Source organism: Hypomesus nipponensis, chromosome 9 (assembly GCF_054491055.1).
Source record: "Hypomesus nipponensis isolate SF chromosome 9, ASM5449105v1, whole genome shotgun sequence".
NCBI lineage: Eukaryota > Metazoa > Chordata > Actinopteri > Osmeriformes > Osmeridae > Hypomesus > Hypomesus nipponensis.
Window position 1 is genome coordinate 18,151,479 of NC_140369.1, and position 13,478 is coordinate 18,164,956.

The following is a 13,478-nucleotide window of genomic DNA, read 5'->3' on the forward strand; positions in this document are numbered from 1 at the left end:
CTACAGGTGTGCTAAAGTGATATGTGCATTACGGATGGGTTACGAGTGGGCACCTGTGTTCCAGGTGTGTTACATCTGTGTTCCAGGTGTGCCTAAGGTGTGTTACAGCTTTGTTGTTGATGTGCTGCAGGTGGTGCAGGTGCCGGTGGAAGCGTGTGAGCAGTACAGGTCGTGTGGAGAGTGCCTCAGCTCTGGAGACCCCCACTGTGGCTGGTGTGTCCTCCACAACACGTGAGTTCGCAACCTGTTAAGGGCTGGCTAAGATGCTAACTCGCTCATGCCAATAAAGCACTATTGAATTTAAACCCGTGGTTTGGGACACCTACTGTCACCTACTGATGGTTTCTATGGGACCGGTGGTTTTAGACACCTACTGTAGTGTAGAAGGACAGACCATGAACCACACTTTTCGTAGAAACAAGCGTCAAACGGAAATGTGTCGCAGGGGAACGTTGGCTCTGAACGTAGCCTGTGCTGTCTGCTCCTGCAGGAGAATATACCCTTCCACCAGACAGAACACAGGATAATGATGAGTAGTTATAATCCCCCTAAAATGGTGCCATTTAGGACAGATGCCGAATATTCGGAGAACGCTATTGTGTTCCTGGTGGAGAAAAGAGGACAGAAAAGAGAGAGAGAGCCAAAGTTGAGACTGAGAAACACAGAGAAATGATGTAAGAGAGAGAGAGAGAGAGAGAGGGAGAGCGGGAGGGGGAGGGGGAGAGGAAGAGGGAGAGCGAGAGCGAGCGAGAGGAAAAGATCGACAGAAAAACAAAGAGAGAGCGAGACCCAAACAGAGGGGAAACAGAGAGCGGGAAAAAAAGAGAGAGACAGAGAGACTAGTTGCTCGCGAGGGATTAAACCCGAGGCGAGAGCAGCGGGACACCACCGCCATAGAGCCACTGCTGTGGCCTCTGGAACACTTTGGACCCTGACAGAGCGGGCTTATCTGCTCTATCTTAATGATCTGACCCCAAGCTCGGCTTACGTCAGAGAGCGACACAGACGCGCAGGGGATTGGGAAGATTAAAATGCTGGGTTTCAGAAACGGACAGCCCTGGAAGAGACCTCGGCGCGGATCGGTGGACGCGTCGCGTCGCATTTGCATTTTAACTGTCTTTATCAGTGCCATGATCTAAATTAAACCGCTTTGGGCAGAGTCATCCATATTGAAGGGAATATAATGTCTAACTCACACTATGTAGAACACATAAAAACGAATATATTCTATGTACATACATAAACCAACATTTAATATTGACTAGACATAGAGAAATGATGCATCATCATTGATTGATTGATCATGAACCACTCTGGATTTTCCCCTCGTTATCTCAGTTTACTGTCTCTATGTGTAACTATGGAAACACCATCCGTGTTGGTTGTACAGTATATTGACTGTTTCCGTATTAACTGTTCCCTGCAAGGTAAAGGATGTATACAATCTACCGAGGGTTAGGGACATCGTGGAGTGTGTGCGTGTGTGAGGTGCGGAGTAAAGTGACGTGTAACCTGGCGTATGTGGTATCATTTACGTGGGATGTGTGTGTGTGTGTGTGCTCCAGTCCATACATGTCTAGACAGCAGGGTGTTGTGTTTACATTTAGTCATTTGCGTTCAAGCCTGGGTCATCTCGCAGACTCTGTCACACATAAAGATCAAACAGGCTCCATCACATTACGAATCCCTGACTACTAAGAGCTCTTTAAGTGCTGCGTGTGTGTATGTGTGTTTCTGTTAGTCTAACACGCTCGCTCCCTGGTCTACAGATGTGCTTGAAGTGGGTGTACGTATGTGTATGTGTATGTGTGTGTGTGTGTGAGAGTGTGCGTTACTGTAATGTAACACTGCTCGCTCCCTGGGGTGTAGATGTGCTAGGAGAGAGCGCTGTGACAAGGCGGACGAGGCCTTCCGCTTTGCCACAGAGACAGAGCGCTGTGTGAAGGTTATCGCTCACCCCGACAGCATTGCCGTGTCAGCTGACAGTGTGCCGGTGAGTTCCCCAGCGCACCCCTCCACTTTGATGACGCTCTCCACCCGACCTTCAGACCGCGCTCTCACTGGAAGGTCATGAGTGATATCGCGTGGGCCGCAATGGAGTTTTGATAACCTCGTTTCTTCTCTCCTCGGCCTTCTCCTCTTCGCTTCTCCTCCTTTCTCCTCCGTTCCTCTCGTCTTCTCTTCTCTCCTCCGCTTTTTTTTCTGTCTTCCTCCTCTCCTCTCCTCTCCTCTCCTCTCCTCTCCTCTCCTCTCCTCTCCTCTCCTCTCCTCTCCTCTCCTCTCCTCTCCTCTCCTCTCCTCTCCTCTCCTCTCCTCTCCTCCCCTCCCCTCCTTTCTCCTCTCCTCTCCTCTCCTCTCCTCTCCTCTCCTCTCCTCTCCTCTCCTCTCCTCTCCTCTCCTCTCCTCTCCTCTCCTCCCCTCCCCTCCCCTCCCCTCCCCTCCCCTCCCCTCCCCTCCCCTCCCCTCCCCTCTCCTCCCCTCCCCACCTTTCCCCTCCCCTCCCCTCTCCTCTCCTCTCCTCCCCTCCCAACTCCTCCCTAGCTCCTGCTGGAAGTCAGTAATGTTCCAGACCTTTCTGCTGGAATCAGCTGTTCCTTCGGCCAGCAGGAGGAGGTCGAGGGTCACGTTAATGGGAACCGGGTCATGTGTCTGTCTCCATCTGGGAAGGACGTTCCCCAGATCCCCCAAGGCCAAGGTGAGCTGTGACACCACTTCCTGTGTTACTGTGCCAAGCAGCAGACTAATGGATGCTATGGGACCAATAGCAGCTGAAAGAGAGGGAGGGAGGGGGAGAGAGAGAGAGAGAGAGAGAGGAGAAGAGAGAGAGAGAGAGAGAGAGAGAGAGAGAGAGAGAGAGAGAGAGAGAGAGAGAGAGAGAGAGAGAGAGAGAGAGAGAGAGAAAGAGAGAGGAGTTTGTAGAACTCATATGCACCCACAAATACTGATATGTCCTTTTCTCTTGTGTTTCCTTTTTTTTCTCTGCCCTACTTCCCCTGTCTCTTTCTCTCACTTTACACCTTTACACTGTCTCTTTCTCCACCTCCCTTTGTCCTTCTCTCCCCTCCTTCCCTCTCACGTCTCCCTCCGCCTCTCTTTCTCCTGTCATACCTCTATCTCTCTCCCTGCCCCCCTTTCTTTCTTTCTTTCTTTCTTTCTTTCTTTCTTTCTTTCTTTCTTTCTTTCTTTCTTTCTTTCTTTCTTTCTTTCTTTCTTTCTTACTCCCTCTCTCTATCTGTCCCTCTATAACTCTCCCTCTCTCCGTCTCCCTCCCTCCTTCCCTCTCTCCCTCTCCCACTGTCAGACTGGTCGGGAGTGGAGCTGCGTCTCAACTCCAAGGAGACAGGCCAGATGCTGGGCAGCACGGAGGTCAAGTTCTATAACTGCAGCATGCATCAAACGTGAGTGAAGCTCCTGCCCTCCACTCCTGTCACTCTCTTTCTCCTCTTCTCGCTCTCTGTCTCACCATCTCTCTCCCCTCTCTCTCTCTCTCTCTCTCTCTCTCTCTCTCTCTCTCTCTCTCTCTCTCTCTCTCTCTCTCTCTCTCGCTCTGTGTCACACATGTTGTCTCTATGTCTCTCCCCCTTGACCCCATCATAACGGCTTGAATTCTGGATTTACAGAGAGGACAGAAGAGGGAAAGGGGGGAGACGAGAGGAGGGATGAGAGAGGAGAGACAAACTAACAGCCCCCAGACTCTCTATATTTGTATGGGTGTGGATGGAGTGCTTTGCGTTCCAGTAGGCTACTTCACATCTATTGGCTTTGGGATTTACATATTCTAGTAAACCCGACAAAAAACAAAAAACAAAAAAAATACTCTTGAAATCCCTCAACCACTCTCAATCAGTTTATGGTCTATTCTGGGTATGTCTATTCTGGGGATGGTCTATTCTGGGCAGGCTCAATAGGGTCATGGTCTATTCTGGTCCAGGTAGCTGGGCTGAAACCTTCACATCAGGAAACTCATCACATCTGTTTCATCTCAATTTGGCCCCCATTAGCCACCCGGCGACTCTCTGTAACCGGGGATTCACATTTCAGACTAAACACTCTCCTAATCCCCCACTACCTCTCCCCCTATCCGGCTCTCCCGCTCCTCTCCTCCTCTCCTCCGGATCCTCCATCTCCTATCCTGCGCTCGCCCGTCTGCCTTCCCCATCCCTCCCCCCTCCCCCCCGGCTCTCTCCTTTGCCCCCCCCCCTCTCACGGCTCCATCATGACATCAGCCTCCATAGAGCGACCCAGTCTCTGCTGTGCTTGACAGGTCAGCTGTATGAAAACACAGACCTGGAGCTTTGGCTAAGCAGGGCTGCTGCGTTAATGTGCACAAATGCTACTGCGTGTCGGATTGTAGTGCTGTGCTACTGTATCAATATGCAATCTTGTGGCAGTACTTTCCTATACTTATCCAGGTGGATATGGCCCTGAACCTATACAATCCGGTTGCTGGTTTGTAGTTAATAGCTTTTGTTTCCCGGGCTCTATAGGATCATGTCTATCACTCCTGGGATTTTTGATTTGCATTTCCTCATTTCACAGACACTTTTATCCAAAGTGCCACACAAATAGTGTCTACAGGAAGTGCAGCAGATGCTCAAGGACTAGAAGTGCACACTTCTAACATGATTACGGTGGTTAATGCCAAGGAATTGTGTTTTCCGTGCGCCGACAACATCAAATATCAAATACAACATTCTTTAGTGTAATCTTAGGGACGTTCAGGGAGTTTTAAGTCCATCTGTCAGTTATGTCATTGTTCCCTTGAGCTGTTTTTGTTGTGTAGTGAAGTCACTGACATGTTATTATTGCAGTGCAGTACCTGTTTTTGTTTACCATACAGGGTTTAAAAAAAATAATCCCCACCTCTATTCATACCAAACCTGTTTACCATGTCTAAAACAACCAACATATACCCTTGGGTGTGCGTCCTGTGAACAGCTGGACTCGTGTCCTCGTGTGTTCTTGGCCTCAACGTTAACAAACTGAGATTTGAAGAGGCTGACAGTCTCACGCTAGCCTGCACTCCCCTCTCCCGTTCCGCCTGCCTGTTTAACCAAGTGTTTGTGTCTATCGGTCCAGGTGTCTGTCTGTCTAATAACGTGTCTGTCTCTCCAGTGTTTGATAACATGCCTGTCTGTCTGTCTGTCTGTCTGTCTGTACATCCAGAAGTTTCTCCCGTCTTTAATAATGTGTCTGTGTGTCTATCGGTCCAGGTGTCTGTCTGTTTAATAGCGTGTGTCTGTTTCTCCCGTGTTTGATAAGGTGCAGCTGTCTGTCCGTCCGGATATCTCTCCTGTCTTTAAGTAACATGCCCGTCTGTCTGTGGGTCCGTCCGGATATCTCTCCTGTCTTTAAGTAACATGCCCGTCTGTCTGTGGGTCCGTCCAGGTGTCTCTCCTGTCTTTAAATAACATGCCCGTCTGTCTGTGGGTCCGTCCAGGTGTCTCTCCTGTGTGAGCAGCACCTTCCGCTGCCACTGGTGCAAGTACCGTAACCTCTGCACCCCCGACCCCGTCTCCTGCTCCTTCCTGGAGGGACGCGTCAACGCCACCGAGGTGAGGCGGCCGCCTCACCAGCGCCAAGCAACGTCCCGGTTTTTTCTTTCCCCAGAGAGATTCGCGCCGACCAAGCTCCCGTCGGGTCGCCAAAGACGACAGGGACGGTCTCTGCGCCGTCCATCTGCGCGAGCGTGGGAATTCATGCGCTGAATATGTCTTATCAAACTGGGCGTCACACTTCCAGCTTAATACTTCTGTGGCGTTGGTCGCTCCAGAGACAATCTCGTGCCAGCCATCGGCGCTTCCTTCATATTGCTGTAAACTTCTCTCGTTCGCTCGAGATATAATCGGAGTTCATCTGTAGCCATTTCTCCCTTTAACGCGAGAGGAGGGACATATATTTATATCCATCTTTAGGTGACCTTTATTAAAACCCATGATTGAAAACCCTTAGTCTGTACCATGCTGAGTGAGGGTCCACCGGTGTTGCATTACTGATGTGACCTTTAAAACAGATTGAAGAGTTTGTTATTTGTTTTCGGGACTCTGACCTTTCCCCTTTGACCTCAGGTAGATGTTGGTCTAATGCCGAATAAACAGCAGAATCTATCATTAATATGTAATAAACTATAAATATGGCAATTTATATACAACTGTGCATAAGTGATACTTAAGCTTCCTAAGTGGTACTGTACTCGGTGACGCTGGTTTAGATCAGTTGAGTATAAAATCCTTGAGAAATGATGTGTGCACATTTGATGAGCCACTGGGAATTACATAATACTTCAGAACCTCATAAGAGCTAAATGTACTGATTTTGTTAAAACACGAAAGTATGCTTGTTTTTATACTTTGTAGGTATACTTAGTATATATATTTTTTTTAAGGACACTGATTAAAGAACATTTTACAGATACATTCTTAGAAAGCTTGGTGTGTGTGTGTATGTACACATTTCCGTGTTGTTGCCAACGGTAACAAACGAGTACAGCGACATTAAAATGATTGACCCTGCTCCTTTGCCCTATGGGTCTGACCTCACACCTCCCTGACAACGTGTCTCCCTGACAACGTGTCTCCCTGACAACGTGTCTCCCTGCTGTCCCCAGGACTGTCCCCAGCTGCTGGACTCTGGGGAGATCCTGGTCCCGGCCGGGGATGTCCGCCCCATCACGCTGCGGGCCCGGAACCTTCCCCAGCCCCAGTCGGGCCAGCGGGGGTACGAGTGTGTGCTGCGCGTCCAGGGGACTGAGCACAGGGTGACGGCTCTTCGCTTCAACAGCACCAGCGTCCAGTGTCAGAACAGCTCGGTACTGAACCATCAGAAGGATTTCACCTGGATGTGTGTGTGTGTGTGTGTGTGTGTGTGGGGGGGGGGGTGTGAATGCATGTGTGTATCCATGGGTAATATGTGTGTGGGTTGTGGATGTGTGTATGTATGCGTGTGTGTGTGTGTGTGGGGGGGGGGGTTGTTTGTGTTTATTTACACAGACGCAGACACACACACGCGCGCGTACATGCCCACACCTACATACACACGGTAGAGTCACACACACACCAACACACAGTCACATCATCGCACACACACACACACACGCACGCGCAATATGCAAACACGCAAGACATCACAGTCACTTAAGTACTCGCGGAACCGGGGACATGAACACACGCACACACATGCCCCCGCATCAACCCCTCAGAGAGGCAGAGATCAATCCAGCATCTTCCACGCCATGTACGGCTCAGTCCTCCTCACGCAGTCAGTTTAACAGCTCCTGACTGACGGAATGTACACCGAAGTCACATGAAACGATTCCAAGAGGCACCTTTAATGTGTGTCCTTGTTTTCAGATGAAGGAGTTTGTCAATGTCATTGAAACTCACTCATCGAGGTCCTTCGCGATGAAGGCGCTCTGTAGTTGAACCTCTGGAGGTTCAAGTGGGGGGACGTGGCTACCTTCTAACCGATTCGACGGAGAGAGAGCGTGAGAGAGAGAGAGGACAGGGAGAGAGTGAAACATGCGAGTTGCGCAGAAATAGCTGCTCAGAGAGAAGGACTGTTATTTCATATGGAAAGCTGCCCACATCCCCAGACCCCTCCCCCTTCGGTTCCCCCATAGAACCATGTCCCCCGTATAGACCCCCCTCCGCCCCGGTTCTGCTGCCCATTCACGGACCCAGGCAAGTGGAGAGGAGCACACCGCCGTGTTATCATTTGCGTCGGCTAGAAGCCTCAACTCGCTCCTACGCTCTGTCTCTCTCTCTCCGCCCGTCTTTCTATCTCTCCGTCTCGTTTTCTTTTTGTGTCTCTCAACCTTGAACTCTTTTCCACTCACATGTTTTTCTCCTCCCCTCTTCCTCCCTCTCCATTTCATTCCGTCTCCCTCTCTCCCACTCTCCCTATCTCACCACATCTCTTTCTCCCAATCCCTCTCCTCCCCTCTCTGCCTCCCTCTGCGCCCCTCCCTCCCTCCCAATCTCCCTCCTTCCCTCTCTCCATCCCTCCCTCCTTGTCTCTCTCTCCATCCCTCCCTCCTTCACTCTCTCCGTCCTCCACCCCTCCCTCCGTCTCCCCCCTCCCCCCTCTCCCCCTCTCTCCCTACAGTACACCTATGAGGGCGCCAAGCTCAGCAGCCTGGCCGCGGAGCTCTCCATCGTCTGGAACGGCAGTTTCATCATCGACAACCCCGAGAAGATTAAAGGTGCCCGTGTCATTCATCAGCTCTCTGGCCCCGCACTGCAGAGCGCTCGCTGCCGCCAAGTGACAGGGTCATAGAGCGCGTCAAGGCTCTGCCAGGGCCTTGGGGAGAAAGTCCTCATCCCCGCCACCATTCGCTGGAGGCTGCCTATTGTGGAGGGTCGGGGTGGAGGGTTAACTGCTGTGTGTTGGCTCAGAGAGACTCTGCCTCTGAGCAGTGATGTCGATCGGACTCCATCGTTCACTCGGAGAAGGAACAGGCACACACACCACATACACGCGCGCGCGCACACACACACAAGGCTATAGTTATCTACAGCCTCAGATGTGTTATAGGCGAATGAAGCTGCCAGGAGGAGTCTAGGAGACAAGATCATATCTTCACATGTCTCAAATGGAAGTGTGTCTATGTACCTGACTGGTTCAGCATACAAATATGGTGTTGAATCACATCAAAAATACTCTTAACACAAGGCCAGGGACACCAGATGTATTACATTATGGAACGCCTGAGCGCTTGAATTTCTTTCAGGATTAATAAAGTGTGTTGAATTGAATTGAATTTGACTTTGTTAGATATTATAGTGCAAGCATTAGATGAGTGAACACTGAGAGAGAAAGAGAGAGAGAGATAGAGTGAGAGAGTGACAGGAAAGGAGAAGAGAGAAAGAGAAAGGGGGAGACGGAGAAATTGAATTAGAGGTAGAGAGAGGAGATTAGGATGAAATAGACGGAGAGAGAGAGAGAGACAATACAAAAGGATAGGGAGAGAGAGCGCACAAGAAACACAGCACGTTTACTGACCCCACCTCCTCCATCCCACAGTGCACCTGTACAAGTGCAGCGCCCAGAGGGACAGCTGCGGGATGTGTCTCCGAGCAGACAGGAAGTTCCAGTGCGGCTGGTGCGGTGGCGAGGGACGCTGCACCATGAGGCATCACTGCCCGCCCATCTCTCCGTACGCCAGTCGCTGGCTCGACCTGTCAGCCAGCAACGTCAAGTGTACCAACCCACGCATCACTGAGGTTAGTCGGGCATACCAGGACCAGACCCTACCTCCCAGTCCTCCAGACCCCCAGTCCCCCAGTCCCCCAGACTCCCAGTCCTCCCATACCTCCAGTACCCACTGTGTCCCAGTCCTCCAGTGCCCTCAACCCCCAGACCTCCAGACCCCGAGCAATCCAGGAGTGTCAGCCTGTGTGGAGGGCTGCCTGTGGGGCTGCCAGTCCCCAGACCCGGCTCTCTCTCCAGGAGCATACTCAGTGGGTCGGACACAGAGAAGGGGCTCCCACTTCAAAGAGCCGTAAGCCTTTGAAGTCGCTGTCACGTTATTAGTGTCTCAGCTGCCTGGTGCATGTGCACTCACATCCTGCTTGGCCGAGAGAGAGAGAAGAGAGAGAGAGGAAGAGGGAGGGGGAGGGGGAGGGGGAGGGAGAGGGAGGGGGAGGGGGAGGGGGAGGGGGAGGGGGAGGGGGAGGGAGAGGGAGAGGGAGAGGGAGAGGGAGAGGGAGAGGGAGAGGGAGAGGGAGAGAGAGATTAAACATGAGAAAGAGAAGGAGAAAGACAGAGAGAGAGAGAAAAGGGCTGTTGCTAGGGGTTGCAGGAGTCTAGAGTGTTAAATTCAGTACCTGAACGACTGACTGTCTGCCCAAGGGCATAGTGGTCCGACATAAAGAGAATCTCTTGTTTTGCTTGCGGTGTTTGATATGGTCGTTCGGAATTATGCTTCTGTTGGTGTCAACATGCTGTATTATTAAGTCTGACCATGGTACAGAATACATGACCTTTTTCGCAAAATCCGCATATCCATTTGGTCTTAGTTATTCATCAATCGTACAGTGGTGTAAAATACATATCTTTTTCTGTCCTCTCCTCTGTTTTCTCTCTGCTTCTTTCCCTCTTCTTCTGACGGCCCCCTGATATTTTCGGCTGTATCCTCCATCTTTCCATCTTTCCCCCTCTTCTCCTCCACCTCTCTCCTCCCCTCCTCCATCCTTTCCCCTCTTCCATCTCTCCATCTCTCCCCCTCCTCCCCTCTTTCCTCCATCTCTCCATCTCTCCCCCTCCTCCCCTCTTTCCTCCATCCCTCCATCTCTCCCCCGCCTCCCCTCTCTCCCCCTCCTCCCCTCTCTCCCCCTCCTCCCCTCTCTCCCCCTGTCCCTTCCTCCCCTCTCTACCCCTGTCCCTTCCTCCCCTCTCTCCCCCTCCTCCCCTCCCCTGTCCCTCCAGGTGAGCCCCGTGTCTGGGCCCCCAGAGGGGGGGACCTTGGTCACCATCCAGGGTCTGAACCTGGGCCTGTCCTTCTCAGAGCTGCTGGGCAACGTGGAGGTGGCAGGGGTGCCCTGCACCCCCCGGGAGGAGGGCTACATCACCGCGGAACAGTACGACAACACGCACGCACACACACACACACACACACACATGCACACACGCGTACGCACACGCACAGGATTAGTACATATCAGGTTACAGTACAGTGGTGGAGTTGTTGAGGATCACTATATAGCAGGTTCCGGCGTATGCTGTAAAGAATGAGGATCACTATGTAGCAGGTTCCAGCTTATGCGCTAAAGGATGAGGATCACTATATAGCAGGTACCAGTGCAGCGTGGGAGCTGGAACTGGTGTAGTGAGGCTGACGGCCGCAATTGAAATTCTCAGCGTGTCTCAGAGCGGAGGGACAATCTGTTAGCCATGTGTCTCCCTCACAGCCGTGTCATTCGATTGGGCCGCGGCTGCGGGCCGGTTATTTATATCCGTGTAGCAAAGAAAGGAACACGCCAGCGGAACATCGGAGAACAGGGCATGTGTGTACAGAGGGGGAAGGGGGGGGAATGGGGGAGAAGGGGGGGAAGGGGGGGAGGGTTCTGCCGTCAGGGTCAGACCCAGATGGAGATTTGTAGGAGCACATATCACACACGTATGCACACTTTCCCAAGGCATGCATCACTTGCCCAACACATGCATACGCACACACACACAAGCACATGTACATGCAAGGACACCCACAAATACTCATGCACATACGTGCCCATCCCCTAATTACACAAACACACACACACACCCACCCACCCACACACACACACAAACACACACACACCTCACCACACTCAGGGCTGTAAAACGTGCCATGACTTCATGTACAACCATTCATTTCACTGCAGGTCAGTTGCTGTAATGACTAATTCATAGCACAGTTTATCTTATTGACCCGACGTGCAATGCTGATTTATCGCTGGGACTGGCTGTTGCCTTGGTAACGGGAGGTGATGGTGGATGACGATTGTGAATGAGGCTTGGTGGGTAAGGGGAGGGGGGGCGTTGGCTGAGGGGTGTGTAGTTCATCATGGTTGGTCTATGGCTGTTATAGGTTTTTCCATTAGGGAGAGAGATGACCATCCATACTGACTCAACAACTGGTATCAAAGTCTGCCTCTCTCACACTGGCTTAAGAGACCTGGAGAATATAGAAAATAAATGGGAAGATTGCCCTCCAGCTCAATAATTAGATTGCATATGTACGCGTGTTGTTGTGTGTGTGGTCCGTGTGTGCTTGTGTGTGTGTGCTTGTGTGTGTGTGTCTGTGTGTGTGTGTGTCTGTGTGTGTGTGTGTCCTGACAGGGTGGTGTGTGAGATGGCGTCCGCCCCTCAGGGCAGCGTCCCCGGCAACGTGCTGCTGTGTGTTGGAGAGTGCAGACCAGAGCTACGCGCCCAGTCCTCCCAGCTCTACTCTTTTGTGGTACGACTATCCTCTACAACACACACACACACACGCACATACACCGGACAAGTTGACCTCCACATGCTGTTCAAGCATGAAAACGCGTGAGAACATTTTTTCAAGCATGAAAAAAGTTTCAAGTGTTGGAAACAGACGTGACTTCCCTCCACAGACCCCTGCGATGCTGGCGTTGACCCCAGGCAGAGGGCCTGAGTCTGGGGGCACCAAGGTGACCATCGTGGGCGAGAACCTGGGGGCTGGCAGCAGCGTCAACGTCCTGTTTGGGAACCAGACCTGCGAGCTGTACAGGTGATGTCACTGAACTGTTCATTCAGCCTTGCTGCTTACATCTGATCACATGATGTCACTGTACTGTTCATTCAGCCTTGCTGCTTACGTCTGATCACATGATGTCACTGTACTGTTCATTCAGCCTTGCTGCTTACGTCTGATCACATGATGTCACTGTACTGTTCATTCAGCCTTGCTGCTTACGTCTGATCACATGATGTCACTGAACTGTTCATTCAGCCTTGCTGCTTACGTCTGATCACATGATGTCACTGAACTGTTCATTCAGCCTTGCTGCTTACGTCTGATAACATGATGTCACTGAACTGTTCATTCAGCCTTGCTGCTTACATCTGATCACATGATGTCACTGAACTGTTCATTCAGCCTTGCTGCTTACGTCTGATCACATGATGTCACTGAACTGTTCATTCAGCCTTGCTGCTTACGTCTGATCACATGATGTCACTGAACTGTTCATTCAGCCTTGCTGCTTACGTCTGATCACATGATGTCACTGAACTGTTCATTCAGCCTGGCTGCTTACGTCTGATCACATGATGTCACTGTACTGTTCATTCAGCCTTGCTGCTTACGTCTGATCACATGATGTCACTGTACTGTAAAAATCACATTCACTGTACAAGGGAGAAGCTTCCAGTACTTCCCGCTTCCAGTACTTCCAGTAACTGTTTTACAGTTACAATTTCCAGTACTTTACTGGGAGATGTTACTGTACTGTACATTTAGCCGCACTCACATTATAAATAGCCATCGTATGAATGATGTAAAACGATACAGGTGAGATAAAATTGTACCGTAAACATAACATTCACTATATTATTGAGATGCTACTACTGCTGGACTATACAGTACGGTTATGATCATTGTGCAGGTGATATACAGTACTGTACAGTACATATACCTCATCCAGCTTCACAGTGGTGGTGTCAGATGGGTAAATAACCCTGTGTCAGAACATGGAGCACTTCTAAACACCACAGATTCTTTCTATCGATAACATCAGTGTCACACCCGTGCAGCACTGTAGCTACGTTGGATCTTCCGCACTTCAAACACGACTTCACTATCGGCTGAGCCAGGGTTGTCATTTGAATCCCCTCATTACCTGTCCAGCCACTGGTGGAGAGGAGCGGAAGCGTGTCAAAGTCACGGAGCCGCCTTTGTTTTATTGAAGGGGCTCTCGTGCCACTGAGGAAGGAGAGACGAGCTCCTTAAGAGAGACGTCTCGCCCGGCCCGCCGCGGTTC

The 13,478-nt window shown here is 51.0% G+C and overlaps 1 protein-coding gene across 1 annotated transcript in view; it reads left to right on the forward strand.

Annotated features, from left to right (window-relative positions):
• LOC146273356 (plexin-A2-like) overlaps positions 1–13,478 on the forward strand; it is a 48,324-nt gene that overhangs the window by 20,413 nt on the left and 14,433 nt on the right. Inside the window, exons 5-15 of the mRNA XM_084704393.1 lie at positions 131–231; positions 1,870–1,993; positions 2,542–2,695; positions 3,302–3,398; positions 5,441–5,555; positions 6,608–6,808; positions 8,104–8,200; positions 9,022–9,221; positions 10,426–10,577; positions 11,818–11,935; positions 12,090–12,226. Of these exons, the coding sequence (XP_084560519.1) occupies positions 131–231; positions 1,870–1,993; positions 2,542–2,695; positions 3,302–3,398; positions 5,441–5,555; positions 6,608–6,808; positions 8,104–8,200; positions 9,022–9,221; positions 10,426–10,577; positions 11,818–11,935; positions 12,090–12,226 (1,496 nt within the window). The remainder of the gene's footprint in view (positions 1–130; positions 232–1,869; positions 1,994–2,541; positions 2,696–3,301; positions 3,399–5,440; positions 5,556–6,607; positions 6,809–8,103; positions 8,201–9,021; positions 9,222–10,425; positions 10,578–11,817; positions 11,936–12,089; positions 12,227–13,478) is intronic.